The sequence below is a fragment of the Chinchilla lanigera genome, unplaced genomic scaffold (genome assembly GCF_000276665.1).
Source record: "Chinchilla lanigera isolate Chin_1 unplaced genomic scaffold, ChiLan1.0 scaffold00065, whole genome shotgun sequence".
Taxonomy (NCBI): domain Eukaryota; kingdom Metazoa; phylum Chordata; class Mammalia; order Rodentia; family Chinchillidae; genus Chinchilla; species Chinchilla lanigera.
Genome location: NW_004955466.1, coordinates 5,685,761 through 5,711,864, shown reverse-complemented (window position 1 = coordinate 5,711,864; position 26,104 = coordinate 5,685,761). Strand labels below are relative to the sequence as shown.

The window sequence follows — 26,104 nt, the reverse complement described above, 5'->3', positions numbered from 1 at the left end:
TTACTAGAGTTTTATTAAGGATCAAATTTTCATTTGAGCTGCAAACACACCATGTGACCTGTGGAAGGCCAAGTTCTAGGCAGACTGCCTAGGACTTAAATTCTAATGTCGGTCTTTTTCAAATCCTGTGAGGAATCTTACAGAGTCTGTTACCCCTTCCTCCTTCCTGGGCTGTGTAGGCGCTGCTGGCCGGCTGGCACCCTCAGTCAGGTGCGGCATCTAGAGCCGAGTTCAGGCCCAGCTGTGTTCGCAGCAGGCAGGTCGTGTAGCAGCTCAGGCCCCGGTCTCCCCTCACCCTTGGGCTGAAGAGGCCACGTCATCACCTGGTATCTGACAGTGTCCAAACATCTGGATTTTTTTTGACAGAATCACGTGCTGGCGCTGACAGCCCAGGCTCCTGCCGTTGAACGTCTGAATGAGGTCAGCCTCAGGCTCCCGCTCAGTGATGTGGCGGTGAAGACCCTGCAGCAGCTGAACCGGCGGTGGGTCCGGGCCACAGCCACGGCGCTGGACCGCTGCAGGTGGGCACACCCTTCTCTGCCATGTCTTCAGCGCAGGTGAAATGAGTCTCGCGAGCTCCAAGTGCCCTTACTCTGTGGCTCTGTTTTGTTTTTAAACCTTCACAGTGAGCTGCAGGGAATCGGACTCCATAAAAAGTTTCTTCATTACTGTGGAAAGTGGGTCCACCTCTTAGAGCGGACAGAAGAGGTGCTTGGAGGGAATGTTGCCAGCAGCCTTCCAGCTCTCCAGGAGCAGCAGAGAATGTGCGAGGTAAACCTGTGCTCTGTGCCACCCCGGAGCCACTCACCCACCCCGCGCTGGAGTGAGGGAGCAACAGATTTCAATAAAATACAGGGAGCACCAGTCCGTCTCTAACTCTCCAAGCGACACAGGTGCCAATGGACCATTTTTCTAAATGCTCACACATTTTGTAGGTTTAAACGTTGTGTTCTGCTCCGTTTCGTTAGTAATGCCTCTCCTAGGTTTTCGGCAGTACATGGAAGCTTCTAGCACCGTGCTGCTTTTACACAGTGCGGATATTAGACCATGCTGCCAAGAGACTGTTGCACTACACCAGCTCATGTTTGCATTTTCACTGATTAATTCTCTGTAGCCTATCTCAGGTCCATGATAACAGCAGCCTTTAATATTTCACAGAGGAGTTTCCATATTTATATTACTCCTAGTGGCTGGGGGTGGCAGTGCATGCCTATAATCCCAGTACTCTGGAAGGCTGAGGCAGAAAGATTCCAAGTTCTAGCCCAGCCAGAGCAGCTCAGCAAATTATCGAGACCTGCTTTCAATCAGTTTATTGTAACTTTTTAATGTAACTGATTTAAATTACTAAATTGAGATCATCCAATGAAAACAGGCATTTAGTAATAGTTCTTATTAGATCTGCTTGCTTGAGCCAGGTGTGGTAGTGCACGCCTGTAATCCCAGCATTTGGGAGGCTGAGGCAGGAGGATCCTTGCGAGTTCGAGGCCAGCCTGGGCTACAAAGTGAGCTCAAGACGAGCCTGAACTGCATAGCGAGACTCTGTCTCCAAAAAAAAAAAAAAAATGATCTTGCTTTCAAGATTATGTTCAAAGGTGATGTTGAGATGGTGGCTGAACTTTTTTTTCCTGCAGTTGTGCTCTAATAATTTAAAAATAAATCATCTCTCTATCCTCTGAGAGCTTAGATTTTAATAAAGGATGTAAGCTCAGATTCATAGGCTTGAATTCTATTAACTGACAGTTTATATTTTGATGAATACACAGATGTTAGAAGCTGAAGTTTCTATACATCAGACGATTGCTGATTCTTACATCACCCAGTCTTTACAACTCCTGGACACAGCTGAAATAGAGAAGAGGTAAGTCGTCTGGGACCCATGAAATGAATGCAGTGGGTCAGGGAAGACTTGCTAGATCTTCTTATGTATTTGTTTTATGTATACTTACGGGGTACGGTGTGATAGATCAATGAATATACGCAATATGCTAATCAAATCAAGATAATTCACCTTTTCATCTCCTTAACTTCTCTCGTAGTTCTCCACAAAATATGTATAGTAGTGCCTTGGGAGCGATGGTCACCCCACTGAGCCAAAAAACACTAGAACTTAGTCCTCTACCCCATGGCCACACGTGAGCCGCCCCCGCCCCCCGTGCCCTGCAGCCCACGGGCGGGTAGCTTGCCATGGCTGGCTTCCTGACTGTACATCGGGACAGTCGCTGTCGCTGTGTGCCCATCCATACACGGACGGAACTTTTCCCGGGGCTGTGTAGATGCAGTCAGCAGTGCAGAAGGTTTGGAAAACGCCCGGAAAGACTCTTCTGCAGCACGTTTTCGTCTCTCTCCTCGCCCTCATGGCGTCTGATTATTTAAAAATAAGGTTTAAAGTACTTCTGCTCCAGGCAGGAAGCCACATCCCTGTGGTGAAACAAGGGATCCTTCTCCAGCTGTGCACGTGGTGCCGGGGCAGTGGGCAGGGCCAGCCACGCGGAGCAGGGTCACCGCGGCCAACCTGTTGACCATTTATATCCCCCCATGTGGCCGGCACTTATGGAGACGGCCCTGAGCTGGCCTGGCCACTTAAAAATTTTTAAATGTCCTCATAGGTATTGTTTCTCCTCCCTCCCTGCACCTTCTTCCTGCGTAACTAAGAAATATAAAGCCCATTCTTCCCAGCCCCAGAGTACTAAGTTCGAACCAGTTCCAGGATAAGCTAATTTTGATTTGATTTGATCAGTATGACAAAGCGTGTCTTTCCCAAAATAAATAAAAAGCCTTATTTCTCATGTGAAAAGTATTATTTACCTGGAAAAGAACTAGTTTAGCTACAATCAAGCACACGCTGTGGCATTGAAATCGCGTGAAGTCACCCTGCGGTGATCAGCAGCGGCCTGAGTGCCCGCCTGTCTGTCTGTGTGTGTCGCGTGGGCCCACGTTCTAGACTTGCGTGCAGCGCTGGCATGAGGTGTGTTAGAGCAGCCAGAGTGCGTTTAGGGGGACAATGTCCCGTATGCTGACAAAACGCTGCGCCTCCCAGAGGGCCCCTAGCGTTGCAGTTGAAGAAAGCTCAGATTTGAAGAAGTTGCTTGCGTAATCCGTGTAAAATGTACATACAAACAGCAAATTTGGGCCTTTATTCCTTGCTGATAGGAAGGAATTATTTTTTCTGCACGTTCATGCTAGGATTCTCTAATGACCATCTACTTTTCTCAGGCCAGAATTTGTCCCAGAATTCTCAAAGCTGGTGGACCGGTGGCAGAGTGTGGCCCGGGGCATTCGGCAGAGGAAACGTGAGGTCACTGGGCTGGTGCGGCAGCGGCAGTCCTTCTCCACCGCCTTGGAGGACCTGCTCCGCTTCCTCAGCGGCACCAGCCTCCTGCTGTCTGCGGTGAAGGGCCAGGACCGCTACAGCCTCCTCCAGACCAGAGCTCTGATCCACGAGCTGAAGGTAAGGCCCTCGCAGTGGCAGCGCGAGGCCACGGTGGTCAGGGTTTGTGTTCTCCGTGATGTTGGGTCCAGGTGCTCTGTGCAGTGGGAAGGCGTGCACCCCAGCCTGGCCCCTGACCTGTGAGCTCAGACATTACACTCGAGAGAGCGGGCTCCGTGGCACGGAGGGCACTGGGGTGGGGTAAGTAGGTGGTACATTCCACTGGGCCTTAGGGCCACTTTGCACTCACGAGAAACTGCTCAACCCAACACGGCTGTCTGCAGTGCCAGGCTGCGCTCATTCATTTATCCAGTCCCCAGGCATCCATTAGATGCCTGCTGGGTGGTAGTCACTGCTCCGAATGCTGGGCACCCTGTGCGGACGAGGAGAAAATCCTGCTCTCAGGGCAGCCAGGCAAAGCAACAAGAAAGTAGCAGATGGCAGTCAGACTGATGCGTGTAATTCAAACAGGGCACGGGGCTGCTTCACCTTAGGTCAGTGGTGGCGAACCAATGGCATATGTGCTGCTCTGGGCACACGGCCCTCTGTTTTGGCGTGGAGCCAAGGGGCCCCAGCAGCCGCTTGTTGGATATTCAGGTTTTATTGCACTGTTGGCACTTCGCAGTAAATAAGTGGGTTTGGGCCGTAAGTTGGGCGCTCAGTCTCTGAAAGGTTCGCCATCACTGCCTTAGGTACTGTCTGTGATTGTGGCATTTAAATGGGGACCCGGAAGATCAGGAGCCAGCCAGGCAAGGGTCTGAGGAGAGAAACTTTCAGGCGGAGAAAAGGGCTTGCCTGAAGTCCGTCTCGGTCACGCTCCTGTTGCTGAGATACAGTACCCGACACAAGCGGGGAGGTTTAATTTGGCCCAGGGTCTCAGTCCATGATCAGCAGACTCTGGGGCCAGAGAGCAAAGGAAAAGGCACCCAGGCCCCAGCAGCTAGAAAGCAGAGAGAGAGGGAGGAACTGAGACAAGAACGCAACCTCCGGGCCTTGGCCCCCTGCCCTGCTGCTGAGAATACATCTGACCTCCAGGCCGGGGATATAGTTCAGTGTATAAGCACCTGCCTGGCAAGCGCAAGGTCCTGAGTTCAATTCCTGGTACAAAAAAGAATACATCTGACTCCTGAGTACCCGTGGGCAAATCCACCTTTGAGGACGGCAGCCCCTGGGCCAGTTGCCTTCCAAACACAGGAGGGCTTGGGGGGACATTTTAGACCTGAACAGATCCGCCTGTTATGCTTTAAATCTAAAATGTAACCCCCAAGCCCAGCTGCAGTTTATCTTTTTGAATTTGTTCTCTCCGCTTTTATATTTTTGTGGCCTTCTGTGCACCGTCTACTCTTCCGGGTTGCCATGGTGATAACCAGTCTAAGTGGTCCTTTCAGATCTAATATGCTAAATGTTTTCTTAATACTCTTAGATCTTGGAGGCTTTTATTCTACAAAGTGTATTTTGTAATTTCCCTGAACATCCAGTCGTTGCACCAAAAATCTGATCTCATGGGAATCACTGGAAATTATTTTGAGAACACCTAATCTGGTAGTATGCTGTGCTCGTGGTACACGCTGGCACTGTTATGAGTGAGTGCGCTTGTATACATTATGATCGCATTGGTTACAGTAGGTCTAATGTGATACCGAGGAAAGGCTCCGAGGGAGGTGTGCACACACAGTCTCATCTGTATCACATCAGAGGCTGAAGTCACTTTACTTTTTCTTTTCAGAATAAAGAAGCCCATTTTCAGAGACGGCAAACCAGCTATGCACTGGCCTTGGAAGCCGGGGAGAAGTTACTGAACACCTCTGACCCGGAAACGAAAGAATCGGTTGACGGGAGAATCCGTCAGCTTCGGGACGACTGGGAGGACACAAAGCTCCAGCTAGGAGAGACGATTAAACAGCTCCAGAGCACTGTAGAGGTAAGCCACCTTTCATGTTTCCTTTTGTGACATTCAAATCTAGGCTTTCTGGTTGCTATCAGAACTCAAGCCCTACTCACCCATGGGTCATGCCCGTGACTTAATAAAATAATAATATAGCATTGAAAAAACACAGCGGTAAGTGTATAAGTACTTGAGATACTATTAAGATACTTACTTTTAGCCTGGGTGTGGTATGGCACTCTCCTGTAATCCCAGGACTCTGGGAGGCTGAGGCAGGAGGATTTCAAATTCAAGTCCTATCTGACAACCTAGCAACTTAATGAGAACCTATTTCAAAATATAAAATAAAAAAAGACTGGGAAGGTAGCTCAGTGCAGAGACCCTGGGTTCAGTCCCCACTACCAGAGAGAGAGAGAGAGAGAGAGAGAGAGAGAGAAATAATTACTTTTTTTTTTTTTTGAACCAGGAATCAAACTCAGGGCCTTGTCCTTGCCAGGTAGGCACTTTGCCACTGAGCTATTATCTCCAGCCCAGAAATAATTACTTTTATGAAACTTGTTTACATTCCGTGGAAAACTAAAACATAAAGCTGACGTTCTACATCTGGTCCATCCTGGTGTATAATGTATAAAAATACACATGCTGATACAGCTTTTTTTGTCTTATCATCAGAGAATACAAAATAAGTCCATTTCCCAGATAATTTGTAGCAATACGTTTAAGAATAGAAATGTTTTGTTTTGAGTCATTAGTAGGAAAAGTCATCATTCTGCCAAAATACCAAGCTGTTGAGTCCATGACCTGACTCTGCAATGCTTTCTGAGTTCTGAGGTGCTTTTACAGTTTTATTTATCTCTTCTTAATATTAAGCTGGCTCTCTTCTCCGTTTGTTTCCTCGAGCTAATGTACCCTCAGGCCGCCCCCTCCTTTCTGACCTGTTGTGTGCACCCGTATCAGATAACCAGGCTCTGGACATGCTTTTCCACATTAAGATAAATACGTGCTGAGCTAGGGCCTGGGCATGTCTTCTGTGAATAAAGGATCTGAATTTTTTTTGGTGGCTTTACCGTGGGAAATTTATCAACTAGCAAACGCCACTAGAGCATCTGCAGTGTTTGTGCAGCAAATCAGTGAGTGGAAGGAAACGCTTGGTGGGAGAGCACAGGACGCGGGTTTGCTTCTGTTTTTGCTTTCCTGTTAGGTGGGTTCCACATAGTTACTGGACAAGCGGCCTCCGCTTAAGTGGGGCGCTCCCCTAGGTGTGGACCACCCCAGTTCCGGTGTCAGAAGTGCTGAGGAGCAGAATGGTTCGTTGTATGTCTCTCTGCTTTTAGTAACCGCAGAAATCAGTCCTCCTAATGAAGCAACTACACAGGCCCTGAACTCGAAAGTGCAGGCACCTGTTTGCTCTGCAGTGCGGGGTGTGAGGAGCTGGCTGACATTTATTTACCTAGGCCTTTAATATCCTGTCTGCAGGCAGTCAGGACGCTCTGAGCCTTTCGGTTTTCAGGCTCTTTCTTTGGGGGAGGGTAATGAGGGGTGAACCCAGGGCCTTTGCACTGAGCTATATCCCCAACTCTTTCTCTGTTTTCCTTTTGAGGCAGGATCTTGCTGACTCACTAAGTTACCCAGACTGGACCGAAGTTTGCGATCTTCCTGCCTTAGCATCCCAGAGTGCTAGGCATCCCCCACCCGCTCACAGTGTGCTTTAAACAGACAGTGCAGGCCGGGCGGTGGGGATGACCAGAGCGAAGGCTGAGTGCACAGGGGTTGCTAAACCGAGACATGAGGAGGAGAGAGAGCCAGCAGAGAGGTGACATTAGAAGAAAAGACAGGCCAGTAGCTGAGTGCTTTCCTGGATGGCAACATGGACACATACGCCTTCCAACCCAGCACCAGTCCCCAGAATACTCCATAGCTTGTGCCTGAAACTGCAGATGCTGAAAGTTAATCCTCGCAGTGGTCTTTTAGAGGGGAACTTCTCCTGCGCTGAAGTAGAAGTAAGATTAGATCAGAGAGAGAGGAAGAGACATTTCCAAGCAAATCCAAAGGAGCCCCAGGTGAAGCTGCAAAGACGCATGGAGCCGTAGCTGATGTCCCCCCTGCTGTTGGGATCACTGCGCAAAAGTAGCAGCCGGGTTCTGAGTGGCTTACAAAGACATGTTTACAAGAAAGACTGCGTGGATTAAACGAGCTATTCTGTTTCCGCAGTTCATTCTTAAGAGCCAGATCCTCACCACTGTTAATGTGTTTTCAAATAGACCTGCGACCAGTGTGAAAAGAAAATCAAGGATTTGAAAAGCAGGCTGCAAGTTCTAAAAGCACAAAGTAAAAATCCTCTTCCAGAGCTTCACGAGGACCTCCATAAGGAAAAAGAGCTGATTAAGGTACTGAAGCCGAACCGTGGTCAGGATAATCGCGGAGCTGTTTTGTTTGCTTGCCTTTCTTTCTCCGTGTTCCGAAAAATTGACTGTCATCTGTCATCTGTCTAAGGGCATCACATCCCAATCTCCTAAGATACCAGGATTGATGCTTTTTGCAATCCTTGTATGAAAACAAGAAAGACTTTTGCAGAAATTCACTTGTTAGGATTTGGGGGTTTTTCTCCTTCAGGTCCTCTCTCTATCTGCTGCTTCTCTTTTCCGAGGTTACTTTAAAACTCTTCCCTCTTAAATTATCTCGTCTTTGCAGTGAGAATGAAGTATGACTAAAGGATTCGTTTTTAAAATCAGTAGGTTGATTTTTTTGCTCAAGTACAGTATTTTCATAAAACCCTCCAGACCATATCTGACCTGTCCAGTACACACAGCCAACATTCCTGGATACTCCGGGCTGTGCAGAAGACGAGACAAACTTGTAGATACACATTTGGACAGCAAAACTGCCAAGTCAGAAACTCCCTGCACCTCTTTCTTGTCTGCGCGTGTTGAAAAGACATCAGAAGCCTATTGGGAGGCTCTCTTAATTTTTAATTTTTTTAGTTCCTTCAGTGACTTTAGGAATCCAATTGAAAAAATAAGGGAGAGATGAATAGTCCTATGCTTGAAGCTATGCCAGAAATTAGTGTCCTTCTCCCTACATTGTTTTTCTTTTCTGTAAAAATATCTGTGTTTAAAAAGGAAAAAAAAAACAAAAAACAAAAAAACTGCCACGCAGCTATCACCAGCTAAAGAAATAAAACATCAGGAATGAGTTCCAGGGTCCCATTTAATCTCCAGTGCCCTTTGCCTTCCCAGAACGTCTGCCCCCCTGACTTGGGGTTTATCATTCTCTGTGTTTCTTTACAGCTTGAACACACCGTGATGTAGCTCTCTGTGTAATGTGGAAGTATTCCTTTCTGGCTTTAAGCTTTAGATAAGCAGTTCCATACTGTGTAGCACATCTAATGCAACTTCTTTATGATTTAAGTCACCAGTCTCGAGATTGATCGTTCCTTCATTCTCATTGCTGGACAGTGTGCATTGTGTGGATACAAAGCAGTTTATGGATTTCTGCTCCAATCACTTGGTACTTTCAGAGTTTCCTTTAAAACATTTGCTGCTCTGATGAGAGTAAGATTGCGTCTCTTTCTTGTTTACTAGTCAACTGAACTTTTTTTTATGTTTACTGTTCCTTTAAATCTGCCCTTTTGTGAATTGCCAAGTTATATTTTTAACTTATTTTTATGTTCTGCTATTTGTCCCATTCTTATTGATTTAACAAGATACTTATTTACTCTTCATATTACTCTGTTGAGTACATATGTTGGAAATGTCTTTTCCCCTCAGAGAGCTTGTTTTTCTGCTTTTGCGTGGGTGTGGATGTGTGTGTCATTGACAGAGCAAGAGATTGTGTTATTCTATTGTCTTTTTTTTTTTGGTTTGGTTTTGGGTTTTTTTCTTTTTGAGACAGCAGTTCAAGCTGGCTTTGAGCTCACTTTGTAGTCCAGGCTGGTCTCAAATTTGCAACAATCCTCCTGCCTCAGCCTCCCAAGTGCTGGGATTACAGGCATGCCTGGCTGATTGTGTTATTTTAATGTAGATAAATTTATTAGTATTTTCGTAGATGATTTGTGCTCTCCTTTTGGGAAACCTCCATATCTAAGTTATAAAATCTAATCTTGTATTTCCTTCTGGAAGTTTCATTTTTTCCCGATGTCTTGATCTAAGCCTAAGGATACAGAAATGTCAAAAACTTCATGTGTGGCACATGCCTAAGAGGCTGAGGCAGGAGAAGCACAAAGAGAGTAAGGGAGAACGCGTGGGGACAGGGTAGAGTCAGAAGGATCAGCTCCCTTCATTGAGTCCCACCGGAGTGTCCATTGCCTCCCAGTAATGCCATCGAATGTGTATGTAAAGAATTGCATCTAGGCCAAGTATCCCTTATGGAAAATGCTTGGGACTAGGTGTGTTTCTCACTTTGGAATGTTTTGGACTTGGGAATATTTGCGTAGACTGTGAGCTGAACATCCATCCCTCCTCTGCAAATCCAAAGTCTAATCTGCTCCAAAATCCAGCAAAGTGACACTGAAGAAGTTTCTGATTTGGGGTTTGAGATTTGCAGATCAGGGATGCCCAACCTGTGTGTGCGCTGTGTACATAAATCATTTCAGACATCGACTTGGCCATATTAGGAGTGCAGGTTTAGGAGGAAGACAGTTAAGCTCAGACTGGTCACGCAGCTAGCGTGCTCCCGTGCAAGTGAGGACGCCCCGCGCGGTCCTCAGCGGGCCTCAGGCTACTTGCGATCTTGCTGCAGCGTAGCCACAGCTTGAGTTGGCCGAGTACTGTCTGCCCCTTCTTGATTCTTTCCACTGATACCTGGGATGCTGAGGCTATGGAAGCTGAAAGGTTCTGCTGGAAACTGATACGTGATACTTGGGAGAAAATGCGTCTCCTCCCAGGGTCACATTTCACATTCTGCACAGGGTCCCAGACTTTGTGGAAAGAAAGCCTGTGAATCAGCTGAGAGAGTGACTCGGCATTACCCATTGCCGATTACAACTCCCTCCATGGATTAGTCCGCTGATGCAGTTTGAGGCCTCCTGTTACAGTCACCTTCCCAAAGCCCCTCAGCGGCAACAGCGGCAACCAAGCGTCCCAGCATGTAGCTCGGGGCATTATTTTAGATCTCGGCTGCGACAGCTGGGTAGCATTCTAGGCTGGGAATTTACTCGTGCAAACTCAAAGAATAACTAGTTTTCATTCCACATACTCACCGTGCCCCAAAATGTGTAAAATTCAAAGTAAAAAGTAGGTGAAAAAAGAGATAGAGTCTTCCTTTTGAGAATGCGTTTTAGCAGTATTTATTAAAAATCATAGAATTGTCCATATTCAGAAGTCCAGCCAGGCCTGGTGATGCACACCTGTAATCCCAGCACTCGGGAAGCTGAGGCAGGGGGATCACTGTGAGTTCCAGACCAGCCTGGGCTACAAAGTGAGCTCGAGGGCAGCCTGACTGCATAGCGAGACCCTGTCTCAAAAAGACAAAAAAAAAAAAAAAAAAGCCCTCCACCCTGGCTCAGTGGTAGAATGCGCTCCCAAGTGCAAGACCCTGGGTTCCATCTACACGCAGCACCACCAAAAAATAGTCCTACACTGTTCTGTGGCCATGGGTCATGGGGTCCTGCATGGGTTTCTAGGTTCTTGTGCCTGACCAGTGAAGAATTGGACTTGGCACACGATGATAAGGAAAGAACAGTAAAGTGTAGTGAAGTTTAACTAGGCAGTGGTGACCCGATGGTGGAACGTGCTGAATGTGCTGGGCTTAAGAATTTAGATTTCTGTACCGAGTGTAGGACCCTCTCACTGGGTCTCCCAGACCATGGCTGGCAGCGTGATTGACAGGGCGCTGTATCTGTTGTCCATGCCCTTTCCCATAATTCCCTCTGTTACAGTGGGTGTATGAGGTGCAGTCCCTGTGCATGAACCCTTAATAATCTCCAGGTGAAGAAAGGTTGCTGTAGGTCATGCCAGAGACTCTGGCACACAGCATCTTGGTTTGAACTTCCACAATTTTGAATTTTCCAGGGGTCTTTGTTATTCTCATCTCTGCCTGGGGATAGTAAGCCTTAGGACAGGTCAGGGAGTTGGCCGAGCGGCGTGGCCCAGTTCAGGTGAGAAAAGGGCGTGGTCCCATACCCTCAGTTGTACTGTCTGTATTATTTCCATTGTAAATATGGCAAGTATTGATTCAAACCTAACTGAAACCACCTACAAACTGGGCAGGCATCAGAGCCAGGACCTGTGAGCAGGGCCCTGGACAAGCGGCGCCTCCTGGCCCCTGACGGAAGTGCCGAATACCTGGTTCCTTGGTTGCCCCCTGCAGGTTATTGTGGCCGTTCCCGGGTGCAGAATCCATTGTCTTGCACTGTGGTGGAATCATAGGTCTAAAAGGAATCGTGAGTCTAAAGTAGAGTAACAAAGTTTTAAAGTGAAGCTTTTTCTCTGTCGAAAATGTTACGTTTTACTCCATGCAACCTTTAAGCAGAATTCTCTAGACCATCTTGTTAAACACAAATTCTTGTTGGCAAGTTGTGAAATCTTGCTACTGTAGCCCTCAGGACTCTAAAACTCAATCAGAATTAACCATTCCTTGTGGCCACTCTGAGTTCAGACTGATTTCTTCTTTCGCATTTCAGGTGAAAGGTAGGACGGGAGACCCTTAAATGCCATATATGAAGAATTATAAACAATAAAACCCCAAAGACTTTTGAGTGGTTTGACTGTTTCCTTTTACCTTCTCTCTGGCCACCTGATTTTCTTGATTGAGTCCTAGAACTGAGAGTTTCAATTTGAAAACCACCTCATTTTATCAAATAGATGGGGCTGATACGGCTCAGTGGTAGAGCGCTTCCCTGGCATGCATGAGGCCCTGGGTAAAAACAATAAATACAAGATGTTTCCACGCCAGAGGAAATTGCTTTTCTCCCATTATATTCATTTGTTTTTAGAAAGTTAGCTGAAAATAATTCCCTTATTGCAGTCACAGGAGCAGCCTGCATTGTTTAGGTTTTCTTCCTCATGCAGTGCAGTGTGTGTGGAGTGTGGTTAGACTCTGCACGCTACGTGAAGGTGAACACCTGTATGACTTTGAAAGAATGAATGCTGTAGGAACCCGACCCACCTGAGGAAGGGGGTGAGGCAGAGGGGCACCCCTCTGCGAGGAGGGCGGCGCCGGCGGGCAGGACTCGGGCTGGCGGCTGCTTCTCATTCCTGAGGTCCCTCCCCTTCCCGGCCTCCCCTCCCCCAGAGCTAATCAAAGCCTGAGCCTACAGGTTTGGAAACTGCAGCAGCTTGAGCTAAGGCCTTCTGCGCCCCACCGCCCGCTCTTGTGTTTGGATGCAGGAACTAGAGAAGTCTTTGGCAAACTGGACTCAGAACTTGAAAGAACTTCACACCATGAAGGCTGACCTCGCCGTGCATGTCCTGGCGGAGGACGCGATGGCTCTGAGGGAGCAGATCGAGCACTTGCACAGACAATGGGAGGACCTCTGCCTCAGAGTAAGTCAGCTGCAGGGCAGGCGGCTGGGAGGCTACTGCAAAGCCTCGAAGGCCAGGCTGAGTAGGAAGGCGCTTCCTTCGGGGGACCCAGTGGCCCTCCCGGGGCACCGCGGCCGGCTGCTGGTCCTGTTGAACTAGGCGGCAGCGGGGTTGAGCGGGTTTGGCCCTTTTGTTTCAACAGCACTAAGTAAGAGAACTCTGCATACTTCCAGGGGGCTTTTTAAAAACTACCTTCAGCAGAGAGAAAAATGGCAGTGGTGAGCAGATATGCAGAGTTTGCCCAGTGACTTGCCCAGGACGGGCTGGAGTTTCAGGAGAGCTCCAGTCAGGCCTCCCTAGGGAGCCTGTCCCGGGCAGAGCAGCAGGAGTCCCAGTGCCCGCAGGCACGGGCCACCCCAGGGTTTATCTCCAGAGGTAACTACAAGTTACCTGGGCTCTGAAACTACGTTCTGAGCGCTGGTTGTGCTGTCTCGGCCGATTGCTCGTACCTACCAAGAATGGGATTGTGGCAGGAGTATTACACAGCTTGTTTGTGACAGGCTCAAGCTGGAATTAAAAGATTCAAGTAGTCAGGATAAAGATTTTTGTTTTAAGAAGTACAATTCTAAGGAAAATACATTCCTCAATCTCATTTTTTTGTGAATTAAGAAAAGTGTTTAAAATGCTGAAATCCAGACACTTTTGAACAGTTGAAGTAAAAACGCCTCTCAAGAACTTAATTGATTTTAGAATGCGGTCATCACAATGTACCCTAATTTTAAGTGTCCTTTTTTATTTTTTATTTTTATTTACTTATTTATGTATTTATTTTTTGGGTTTTTTTTTTTCCAGTACTGGGAATCGAACTCACGACCTCACGCTTGCCAGGCAGGCGCTGTGCCGCTGAGCTAAATCCCCAGCCCCTAAGTGTCCTTTTTTAAAAGATTTTTTTTTTATTCAAGTTTTCATGAACAAATGTTTAGAGTGTATGAAAAAATTTCCAAAGTTAAGGTAGGAGCAGAGTGGAGACCAGATGTCCCTAATTGTTACCATTCTGAAGCCAGTTACCGCGCCAGGAGCTTAAGTGAAGGCAAACAGACACCCTAAAGAATGGAAGGAAAAAGGTTGTTTTGTTTTTATTTTCTTTTTAGGGATAGGTTTTCTTGTACAAGCATTTGGTATTTTTGCCTCACTCTGAAAAGAGAAGGCTTTTTTTAGAGTTTTGTTTTGCTTTGTACACAGCAAGAAAAGCTGAGGGGTTTTATCCTTGCTTTCCCGTTTCTAGGTGAGGTGCTGGGACTGGGAGTGTAGCTGAGTGGTAGGATCCCACGCTTGCCTCCTTTATGCAAGGCCGTGGGTTCGATCCCAGCACTGGAAAATAATACTAAGTAGGGTGTTAAAACTTCACCAAAAAAACTCTTAAGATTTGAATTTTTCAGGACCTGAGGATACCTTTGTACATTTAGTAAGACTGCTTTGCATTAAACTTTTTTTTTTTTCTTTTGCCTTTTTGAGACAGGGTCTCACTATGCAGTTCAGACCTTGAACTCACTTTGTAGCCCAGGCTGGCCTCTAACTCACAGAGATCCTCCTGCCTCAGCTTCCTGAGTGCTGGGATTACAGGCTTGCACCACCATGCCCAGGTTAAACTCATTTTAGTAATGTATTTCAACCCTAAAGGGAGGAGAGCCCTCTGCTGTTGTCCGCTTAGGGGTTCCTCATGCGTAATGGAAAATCAGGTATTTGGGGTCAGCTTATTTGCACTACAGTTTTTTATGACACTTCCATGGTTTCCATTCGAAAGATACAGTGTATAATGGGACGTTGGATCAGCTGAACAGTGAGCAGTGCTTTTAGTTTTGCTTTATTTTGCTTTGAAGTCAAATATTGCAAAGATTTTTATTTTCTTGGTGCATTTCATTGCAAATTCCTAATTTATTTTGTGATCTGGACTATAGTTTTTATTAGGTTTTTTGTTTTGTTTTGTTTTGGTTTTTTTTGGTTTTTCTCCAGTACCGGGAACCGAACTCACGACCTTGCGCTTGCCAGGCAGGCGCTTTTGCCGCTGAGCTAAATCCCCAGCCCTGGACTATAGTTTTTAAATTAAATAGGCAAGACACTGGCCTTAAATAGGTATATGGTGGTTTGATCAGCTTTTAAAAGGATTTAAGCCATAACATTATAAATTAGCATATAGTAAACAGTCAATAAATGCATATCAGTAGAACAAGAACAAGAGATTTAGGTGATATATATTTATCAAATCTTTCTTGTTTCTAAATTTTAATGTGACCCAATAGTAGTCGATGTACATTGGGTCAAAATCCTTTCAGTCAGGCACAGTTCACAAACTGTTACTTGGTTACTTTTATGGCAGTGACGAGAGGGTCCAGAATTTTCCGTTTACACGAAGCTCTAGGATTTTATGAGAAAGAAACGTAGAGATTTGACTCTGCAGTGCTGCCGATCAAAATGAATGAGACTCAGGTCCTTTTGATGAAGGGAGAGAGGAAGCGCTTCCTTCCTGCCCGCCTCAGCTGCGAGCGTTTTCACACAGGTGGCCGTCCGCAAACAGGAGATCGAGGACAGACTCAACTCGTGGAGTGTGTTCAATGAAAAAAATAAAGAGCTGTGCGCATGGCTGGTGCAGATGGAAAACAAGGTTCTGCAGACAGCGGATATCAGCATTGAAGAAATGATTGAGAAGTTACAGAAGGTGAGGGGGATGGGCCGCCCGGGTGGGTATGGTTGTGAAGAGCGCAAACTTCGCCCTCCTCGGTGCCAGGCTCAAAGGGGGAGAAGTCACGGGTGTCTGCAGTAACACCTGAGCAGTGTGAGGGGCCTTCTCACTGTCGGTGATCCTGCTGAGGGAAAAGTTGGAAAGAAGATTCTGGAGCCATGAAAGGTGGGGCTGCAGTAGGGCAGCCTGGTGCTAAGGAGCGCCGCTTTCTCTGGAAGTCAGTCTGGCAGGAGAAAGGGCTCGCACCTGCCGCGCCCTCCGCGCCCCACGCCGGTGGTGGTTTCTCTGTTTGTCACCATTAAGGGGAACCCGTGCAAAGGGAGAGGCCAGCAGCGGTGGGGCTCCTGATTTTGTGGGCCAGTGATCTCCACGGGGAAAGGTGATGGAGGATTCTCCTCAGTTGCCCAAATCACCCCTCAGCCAGGCCTAGGGAAACCTCCCCAACCCAGGCTTCGCTCTGTGGGCTCCCTTCCGCTCCCCAGTAGATCAGAAGATGTTTGTGAGGGGACGTGGAGGGACTCTCGAGTTAAGAAAGGAACTGCTGCCCCGCACCCTTCACGAGGCCTAGCAGGCACCACTGGACCTTTAGTGACTCACGAATTGACATGTAGAGGAATTTTTTAATCTTAAAAAACAATTTAAGAAGCATCTGTGCGTTTGTGTCTGGAGAAGAAATGAATTTAGAATAATAACTCGGGTTTGTTTTGGGGTGCCTCTGCCAGGACTGCATGGAAGAAATAAACTTGTTCAGTGAAAACAAGTTACAGTTAAAGCAAATGGGTGACCAGTTAATCAAGGCCAGCGGCACGGCCAGAGCCGCTGAGATCAGTGACAAGCTCCACAAAATCAACGAGCGTTGGCAGCATCTTTTCGATGTCATCGGATCCAGGTAAGAAAGGACCTAGAACGATTCCTGCTCCTGGCATTCAGTGGGGAGTTACTTCGCAGCAAAGTGAGCCCAGCTGCGCTCTAAGACGTGGGTGGCGAACCTGTGGCACGCGTGCCACGGCGGGCTGTTTGTCATCATTCAAAGCTCTAAAAGGTTCGCCGTCACTGCTCTAGGTGATGGAGCACTTTATAAAGGCGTGCTGCTTGCCTGGCATGTGCAGTGCCCAGGGTTCCACCCCCAGCGTGGCAAAAAAAAAAAAATGTTGCAGATTCAAGTTCAGTAGAAATGAGTGGAAATTGAGTTCCATATTAAAGGAAGATTACTGTATCTTTCAGTAAAATTTCGTATGAATTAGTTTTGTGCTTTTCTGATGCTAGAGATTGAAGCCAGCACCTCATGCATGTTAGGGAATTGCTTTACCACTGAGCTGCACTCCCAGACCTGTTTTTGTGGTTACTGTTTGAAATGGAGTCTCACTAGGTGATTTAGGCTGGTTTCAAACTCCAGCGCTCAAGCATTCCTCCTGCCTCAGCCTCCCATGCAGCTGGGGCCACAGCTGCGTGCCACAGCTGCGTGCCACCTCACCAGGCTAGATTAGTTTTAGATGGAAATTGGTAGCTCAGAGTGGCCTGGCCAGTGTCCTGCCTAGCAGTGTGCCTGGGTGTCCTAAACACACGCACAATCTGGAACACACGGGAACCTGGGAGCTGCATGAAACATAGGAGAGTGGTGACAATAAGACAGTGTTAATAATGTGGTATTTCCTGTTCCTCTCGGTTCACCGGAAACTATAAGTGAACCTGACTCATTCAGCGGAGGCCCCAGGCTAAGCGGTCTGAAAATTATCAGAGAAAGTAGAGAAAGTAAGATGAGTGAGTTACCTTCATGGGAGCCGGTAGCCGAGCAGATGTAAAGCCGAGTGCCGGGAGAGTGCAAGCTCATCACCCTGTCTAGGGAGGGGTGGGATCAGGTGCCCCTCCTCCCCGTGAAGGGCGGGGTCTTGCTGGTTGCCGGGGGCGGAAAGGGAGATGCCTGTTGTAAGCAAGCAGGCACAGGCAGGAGCACCAGAGAAGCCTCTGGAAGTAACAGGAAGCCCCGCTGGCTCAGGCGTAGGCTGTGGAGTTGGACTGCTTGGCTGGGGCTAAGTCTTAAAAGACTCTAAACCTCACCCAAAGACTTGGCCTCCTCACCAGCGTCCGCGTCATTCGTGGTTTAGTGGTGGAGGCATTCCTGAAGGCAGGTGCCAAGGTGCTGGGGCCGGCAACATGGGCTGTGCTGAGTTCGGCCTCCTCCACTCCCTGTTGAAAAATAAACCCCGGAGACCGGCACGGTAACTAAATAGGACTTTGCCATCTACTCGCCAGGGCACCTTGATGCGCGGTTTAACCTTTCTAAGCCTCAGTTTCCAAACCTGCAAAACGTGCCCGACAGTGCAGCTTCCAGGAGCGGCCCTGCCCGCCGTGTGGGTGCAGGGCTGTACACTCAGCGTGTGTCCAGTGCACGGGGCTGTGCCTGTCCTCGGGCCGGGGATCTGATGGCCTCGTTGCTGGGGCTGAGGGTCCTGCCTCAGATGGTTGTTGAATGAATGAGTGTGCTGTGTGTGGAATAAGGTCGTCTCCTTCGGGTAGATTGTGTCCTTGCTGCCAGCATCTTTGTGTCCTCAGTGGCACTAGAAGCCAAGCGTATGCACCGTTCAGGAGCAAGGTGAGGCTTATTGTTCCAGAAGACTGAGCGTCCGTCCCTGTCTGTCACGTTAGGTCACCTCGGAGGTTCTCGGGCTGTTCACTTCCTTCCCTGCCTCTGGCTGCCTGTCTTCAGCCAGTTCCTTGGTGGGAAAGAGATGAAACAGCAGGTGCAGTTTCATCGGTTGTTGTTTGTTGGTGTTTGGAAACACAATAGGCAAAATAAGGAGTTGAAATAACAGCAAATATTTTGGCTGCCAGCCATATTCTTAATACGCTTTTTACGTATGAGTTCTCTTAAACTATAAATGTAATACAATTCCAAAAGGTAAATACCATTGTCCCATTTTACAGATAAGAAAACTGAGGGCTCAAGTTACATAACTAGCCCAGGGTTACATACCAGCTTGCAATGTGACCAGTATTTCAACTTGGGCAGCTGTGTGGGCCTCCGGCTACCCAACCCATCTAATTTGGGAGATTGAAATGAGTAGAACATAGTGAGAAGCTACACCCACCGAGGGGCAGGGGAGAGAGTAAATTCCCTTGCCATCAAGCCAAGGTCAGCAGAGGCAGCTGGCTGGGAGCCTCAGCTGTGCGGACCTGCAGGTGAGTGTGGGAAGAGGCAGCGAGCTGGAACCTGCGCCCATCGGCCTCCCAGACCGTCAGATCATCTCATCTCCACACCGCTTGACCTGGCGCCACCCAGAGGCACTGTCATCGGGGAAGGGCAGGGAAGGGGCCACAGGCTGCCAAGCTCCTGCCCCGCAGGGCCACTGATGCCCTCCTTTGCCCACAGGATTCTGGGTGCTCCGGGCATCCTGCTGCTTCACTCCGAGGCTGGGGGCCACCTCTGTTGTTTACCCTGAGAGGTCAGGGTGGAGGGCGCTGCTCCTGCGGGTACCTGGCCTCGTGACTTCCAGGTTTCCCTAGAAGCCTTTGGGATGGTGTTCAGAAGAACCTCTCTAAACCAGGTTATTTCACTGGAGGGAGAAAAGCTTACTGTTGTTTTGGCTTCATCCTCAGCAAATTTCAAACAAACTGATAAACCGCTGAGGACAGGGCTCCTCAAACCAGTGGACTTGGGCCCGTCTCCTGCGTTAGGCTTTTTTAGCTGGCGGGTGGGGCCCCCCCAGGCTGTTTCTTTTTCCTTTTTTTTATTCCTACATTTTAGAATACACGCTGCTCACATTCATCACAGGGACTTTGTACCTGTACAGGGCACATTTTGATTCTTCCTTCCCCTCTTCCCCTGCCCTGTGTTTGGCCCCTGTGCTTCTGCTTTTCTACAAAAGTTTCATTCCATTTTTCCCCTTCTGTTCTTCTCTTTCTCGTCCTCCCCCGCCACCAGGTTTTATCAGCTTGTCCCCTTGTCATGTGAACATCTTCTTCCCATTTCCCACCATCTGTTACACATTTTGGTCCTTGTTTACACTTTCAGTTTCTCACGCCGGCGAAACAGTGCGGTGTTTAAGCACGTGTCCGACTTACATCACGGAAGAGTGTGGTGTCAGGTGCATCCATTTACCTAGAAATGTCGAAAGTTGACCCTTCTCCACGGCAGGGTAGTACTCCATTGTGTAAAAACCCCCACATCTTTTTTTTTTTTTTGGTACCGGGAATCGAACTCACGGCCTCTCGCTTGCCGGGCAGGCGCTTGTGCCCGGAGCTATATCCCCGGGCCCTAAAAACCCCCACATCTTTATCCGTTCATTGGCTGATGGGCCTTTGGGCTGTTTCCAAGATTTAGTTGTTACAAACTGTGCCGCTGTAAACATGGGTGTGCATGTGTCGCTGCAGTGTGGTGCTTTTAATGCTCTCTGGAAGATGCATGAAAGGAAAAGTGCGTCGAATGGAACCTCTAGTTTCAGTTTTTTGAGGAGTCTGATTTCCATAGTGGTTGCAGCAGTTTATGCTCCAACCGACAGTGGAGAAAGGTTCCTTTTTCAAGGCTTTTTCTTTTCTTTTGTCTTTTTGAGACAGGGTCTCGCTATGCAGTTCAGGCTGGCCTTGAGCTCACTTTGTAGCCGAGACTGGTCTCAAACTCACAAACGATCCTCCTGCCTCAGCCTCCCGAGTGCTGGGATTGCAGGTGTGCATCACCACGCCCGGCATAAGGCTGTCTATTTTTGCCTGCCGGGCTCCTCGTGTGTTATTGCATCTTAGCCCTTGAAATAACTCTGCAAGGTCAGTAGCAGCCTTCATTTCCCAGGGAGGGAAGCTCAACTCAGAAGGTGAATAACTTAGCAGACGAAACTTCGCTCGGCAGGAACGGGGCCGAGGTCTGTTTGTCCCCACACAGCATGGAGAGCAGCTGGACACCTGGGGGAAAGAAGTAGGGGATCGGGACTTTGCTGGATCCTTGAATTTAATGCAAACGCTGTGTAATGGAAATAGTGCCTCTCCCACTTCCACGGGCAGCAGAGCCCCCTAGCCCCCCAGCCTCTGATCCGAGGGGCTGGGGGTGTCAAGAATGTGTTTCTAGCAAGTGCCCAGGTATCCTTGGTCTGGGGAGCATGGCGTGAGAACCGCTGTGGCAGTGCAAGCAGTAGAGTGAGGTCATTCAGCGTCACACCGAGAGTCAGAAGTCTTAGGCTTACAGACGGGTCTCCTGGCCGCTGAACCGTGGTTTCCGTGACCAGCTGCACACGGCCTGCACCCTCCCGGCAGGTGGCCATGAAGACCGAAGCAGTGAATGAGAAGGCACCGGGGAGACCATGGGGCCCTCACACGCATGCGCCGGCAGTTGAGCGTAGCTACTGACAACCGTCGTTGGGCGGAAGCGGGGGCTTAGCCCCAGCCATAAAGTGTCCTGCTTCTCTAAAATCCTTAGACAAAGAACCTGAAGGCCACGCCTCTGAAGGAACCTTACCGGGAGGAGGAATTAGTCCAAGTCATGCAAGATTACACAGGCCAGGGTGGACGTTAAAATTCACGGAACTGGCCCTCTGGTGCGCTGCAGCAGATACCGTGGGCTCGTGGGCAGCTTGCATTTGTGACCGCCAAACTCCGAGAAATCACGTTAGCAATTTTATCAGCCGAAGCCACTGAAAAGCACTATGTATTTTTTTTGGCTCTGGTGCCAAAAAATGATGATCTAATGACAAGAAATACCCATTATATACTGTTATGCTCACTCAACGAGTATGTGAAGAATTAAACTTTTTAAGAAAATTGTAGTTCTTAGCTGCTCCTCTGCCTCGTGTTTTCTTAGATAATATCTTTGAAAAGGGACTCAGCAAAACCTGAATCCCAAGGGACGGTGAGTGGCAGCTGTTCCTCAGAACCAACAGTCCATTTGACCGGGTCGGGGCGTAGCCGGCCCCCTGAGCAGGTGACGTGCAAAACATCAGCTGGCAACGGAGACACAGAGTGAGTGCGCTTCAGCCAGCACACGCTGAGCCCCTGAAAAGAAGCTCTCTGGGTTCCAGCCGCCGAACGGTACTACAGCCCAAGGAGGGACTGGACAGCCACACAGTCTCACCTACATCTGCTTTCCTTAAAAAAAAAAAAAAAAAAGCCCCGTACTAAGCGGGGCATAGTGGCACCCATCTGTAATCTGAGCACTTTGAAAGGCTGATGCAAAAACATCCCAAGTTCAAACCCAGCCTGGGCAGCTTGGCCCCTGACTGTCTCTGCAGGGTGGTGCTCTGACTTTCAAAATCAAGTCCATGGAAAGAAACGGATTTCACATTTCACCTACCACTGCGGAAAGCCCACCTAATTTATCCTGGTAGCAATTAAAACGTTGTCCTATAAACTCGGCAGTTGTTACCATGGAAGCCATGTGTTAAGATTATTTTTCCAGCCCTTGTAAAACAGGCAGGGAGATGTGTGCCTTTTAACTGGATAAAGCTTTTCAGTGCTCTCCTTTTATCTGTATTTTTATTTTGTTTTTTGAGACAGGGTCTCACTGTATAGTTCAGGCTGGCCTCGAACTCCCAGGGACCCTCCTGCCTCAGCCTCCTGAGTGCTGGGATTACAGGTGTGTGCCACCGTGCCCACCCAGCTTTTATTTGTATTTTCTCAAGGCTGGAAGACTAAAGAGTGCTCCTAATCACCAAGTTGACTCACTCTGGTTTTAGCTGGTTGCCTGATCCGGCGGAATTGGAAGGAATTGAAGATTAGGTTAGCGTAGAGAGATGAAAATAATGTGGGTTTCCCACTTCTAGTTCACCTCCCATTGGCCGGGCGGTTCATCTCTGTTGCACTCCTGGTTCTGCAGTTTCAAAGTAGAGAGGTAATCATGTCGAAATGTTGCGCCTTGGGGATCCAGGACCAGGGGCCGACACCCTCACGTCTCAAGGCTGGCATGCAGCCTGGGACAAACCAGGAAACAGTCTGTTAGGCAGACTGTCCTAGACTGAGCTGGGGAGACTGAGGCTGGGGAGACTGAGGCTGGGGAGAAGGAGTGACCAGAAATCCACGCTGTGGTAAGCTCAGGACACGAGCTAGCCAGGGAACTGTAAAATTTCCCCCTCTGCACAGTCCTGAGCTCCGCGGGTAGTACAAGGTGGAATTTTTCTAAAAAAAAACAATGGAATGGATTCGGTGAAGTGTGATTTTGCTAACCCTGGACCTCAGGGCTGGAAAGAGCGGCCGCGCCCAAGGGAAAAGGGGGTTCCCCAGAGGACCAGGAGGGCAGCCCCGTCACACTCGGGTTTCTTTTCAACTTGAAACAGAGGAATTAACTTGAGAACAGAAATCCCATTTTTCCCATGTCCGCTGTCTCGGCGTTGCCTGCCCGGGTGTGTAGCGCTTGAGAAATCAGCAGCGCCAGGATGAGGCTGTGACTTTCTTCCCCCCCGCGTTGCAGCGCTGCATACAGAACAAAGGCTGTGCAGGAGGAAGGAGCCAGGATGTGTGCTTATTGGAAGGGAGAACACTGAGATTAGAACCGCAGCTAGCCGCCGCGGTGCCTGCCTTCCTGCCAGGCGCGCTGCGGGCCCTGGGGAGCTGCGCGCCGCGTGCCGCGTGCCGTGTGTCGCGTGCCCTGCGCTGCAGGACGCGGAGCCGCGGCCGAGGGCCGGGCGGGGCGGGGGAGGGGCCGGCGCACTGGCGCAGGTGCAGCCCGGAGCAGGAGCCTTCCTGCAAACCCGAGGAATGATTTTTCCCCATCAACAGTAAGTGTCCTTCCAGCCCTCACTGCTGCCTGCAGCCGCTGCTGGCCTCGTGCGTCTGGGTTACAATGGAAGCCGGCGTGGAGCCGAGCGGATATGGGGGCCGCGGAGCCTCGGGGGTCTGTGTGCGGTGGGCCTGCGACAGGCAGAGCAGAGGCGCAGAGCGCTGGGGGAGCGGAAGTCCTTGCGAGGGAGACAGACGCTTCCAAGGGGCGATTAGCGGCCGGATCTCTCCTCATGGCCGAGCCCCGCAAGCTGGGCTTTGAGATCTTGCAGTAATGGACTGTTTTGCTATAGACATGTTTACCTTAAAAAAATACAGCTTAGGATTTGTACAGTGTTTCTAGCAGCGGACAGCTGCCCACAGGTTTGAGTGTTTATTTCAGTACAAATGCAGATACTAAGTGTTGACCATCTCAGTTTTCCTTAGGAATTTTTGCTCTGCCATCCACCTTGGCAGAGGAATTTTTTGTGAACTTACGCTTGATCTAGGACTTTTGTCATTTAAACATGGGCTCCTTAGCATGAGAATAGGACTAAAAGGTAAATTATTCCATATGCATGCATACGGTTCCAAATGCTTCTGCTTTGGATGTTTAAAATCCTCTGTGAACGTTGTAAGGTTTGGGCTTGAGTGCAGACTGGTGCTATAATGTGGACAGTTCTGGAAAGAAAAACAGCATTTATCAGCGTTACATGCTGTGCCCTGACTCCTAAAGATAAAGGAAAAACTTCATTCGCCTTGATTACGTTCTCTCCTTCTATCCATTATCTTTACAAAAGAACTCTTCGCTCTTACAGCTACTCCTAGGTACAGTTCTTGTTTTGTTTGGTTTCATAAAAGAATACATGTACAGATAAACCACTTCTCCCTTGTTCCTAAAATTTTTATTGTTCTGCTCATCAGACCTGGGATTCACCTCAGGAAATGGTGTTGCTTTATTCTGGATAAATTGTTATTTGCTGGGATATTTACAGTACGTGAGGAACGTTAGTCCAGACCACCTGGGTCAAAACCTGGGCCGGTGCAGAGCCAGAGCCGCGGACGGGAAGTGTGGGGGCCGGGCAAGGTGGGATTGTGCCAGGAGCTTCTTTCTGAATCGGTCTCTTTGTCTGCCAGTATTAAGGCACGATCGAGTGTTTCCGAGAGCAGTATCACCGAGGCCTGCCGTGGAAGGCGCAAGTCCCCAGCCTGGGGAAGGCGCCGGCTATGTCCCCGTGTGTGCGGGAACAGAACAGTGGACTGAGTGGCGAACCTCGAGGTTTCGGGATTTAGCAGTGGCTCGGTGGCTCGGTTGTCTGAGGGACAGCGGTTTTCTCTCCCGCGCCTTTGCACTGGGGTGCCACGCCTCCACCTCTGGGTAGAGGCTGGGACGCATTGGTTGAGTCCTGCAGGGCGCTGCCTAGCAGCTTCTGGGTGACCCGCAGCCTCCTCTCCCTGCGGTCAGGTCACTTCCTCGCTCGTGCTCCCTGTGTGTGCGCCTGAGCTGCCCGCGTGCCCGTGGATGCCTGCTGGGAAAGCACACATGGCTCACAGTAGGGCAGCACGTTGTTTTGTGGCAAAAGGGCTCTGAGGGGCCCTGGCCTTTACCTCTTTTCTTTAAAATGGAACACGGCTGCCTCTGATGAAGAAGACAAACTAGAAGGTAGGAGCGGACACCAGTCATTCAGTAGAGAGTCACTGAGGGCCTCCTGCGTGGGTTGCTGGGTCAGGAGGTTCGGTTTGGTTTTGTTGTTTTGTGGTGCTGGGGATTGAACGCAGGGCCTTTGCACTGAGCTACATCCTCATCCCTTTTTTAAACCTGCGTTTAAAATTTGAAACACTGCCAGCCGTGGTGGCCATGCCTGTTGTAATCGCAGCACTTGAAAAGCTCAGGCAGGAGGATCACTGTGAGTTCAAGGCCAGCCTGAGCTACATAGTGAGACCTTGTCTCAAATAGAATGCGGTACACTACAATACAATACAGCACAGCACATTTTGAGACAGTCTCGGTAGGTTGCCCAGGTGGGACTTGAACTTGTGATGCTCCTGCCTCAGCCTCACTGTGCTGGGATCACAGGTGCACGCAGCTGGGCCTGGATCCTATGTTATATTCCTTTTTTTTTTAGTACTGGGAATCAAACTCAGGACCTTGCACTTGCCAGGCAGGCACTTGTGCCGCTGAGCTGTATTCCCAGCCCCTATGTTATATTCTAATGTCTAAGTTACAAGGTCATGGATCTCTGGGAATAAGACCAGAGGACCCTTAGGATGTGCCCTGGACCCAAGACAAAGGAAATAGTTGAATGCATATTGAGAGGGAAACAGAGACGGCCTCTATGAGGCCTCTGGCCTCCTTGCCGCACACCCGCCAAGGACTGCAGAGTGGAGCACCCAGTGGGCCCCATCCTGTACCCTGACGCGTGTGTGTCAGCATGTGCAGGGTGGATGAGAAGCCCCAAGGCAGCAGCTCCGGGCCACACTACCCAGGTGGGAATCCTCTCCCCCTCCCGCAGTCTAATGGCCATGTGATGTGAGTGAGTTTTTAACCCCCGTGCCCCAGTTTCCTCCAGCGTTGAGGGGAGACAATACTAGCGACCCTCCCGGCATTGCGGTGAGCGGGAGTGGGTTGCTAGGCTGGGAGGCGCAGCAGGCCCCGCATGTTAGATGGAGGTCACCTCCTCACAGGTGCTCCGTGTGATAAGGAAGGTGTGGATTACAGAGCATGTCCAAAGTAGACAGCTTTGAAGAAGGGGTAGCCGTAGAAAATCTAATGCAGGCCGAGTGTCCCTTGTCCAGAACATGTAGGAAGAAGAGTGTATTGGACTTTTTTTTTTTTTTTTTGGTTTTTTGGTTTTTCTCTGGTACCGGGAACCGAACTCACGACCTTGCGCTTGCCAGGCAGGCACTTTGCCGCTGAG

The 26,104-nt window shown here is 49.1% G+C and overlaps 1 protein-coding gene across 5 annotated transcripts in view; it reads left to right on the top strand.

The window, feature by feature from the left end:
• Syne2 (spectrin repeat containing, nuclear envelope 2) overlaps positions 1-26,104 on the top strand; it is a 279,867-nt gene that overhangs the window by 214,518 nt on the left and 39,245 nt on the right. For all 5 annotated transcript variants that reach the window (XM_013521919.1, XM_005399143.2, XM_005399142.2 and 2 more), the window contains 9 exons: positions 367-521; positions 627-771; positions 1,764-1,858; positions 3,214-3,448; positions 5,154-5,348; positions 7,574-7,699; positions 12,638-12,793; positions 15,330-15,488; positions 16,235-16,401. In XM_013521919.1, the coding sequence (XP_013377373.1) occupies positions 367-521; positions 627-771; positions 1,764-1,858; positions 3,214-3,448; positions 5,154-5,348; positions 7,574-7,699; positions 12,638-12,793; positions 15,330-15,488; positions 16,235-16,401 (1,433 nt within the window). The remainder of the gene's footprint in view (positions 1-366; positions 522-626; positions 772-1,763; positions 1,859-3,213; positions 3,449-5,153; positions 5,349-7,573; positions 7,700-12,637; positions 12,794-15,329; positions 15,489-16,234; positions 16,402-26,104) is intronic.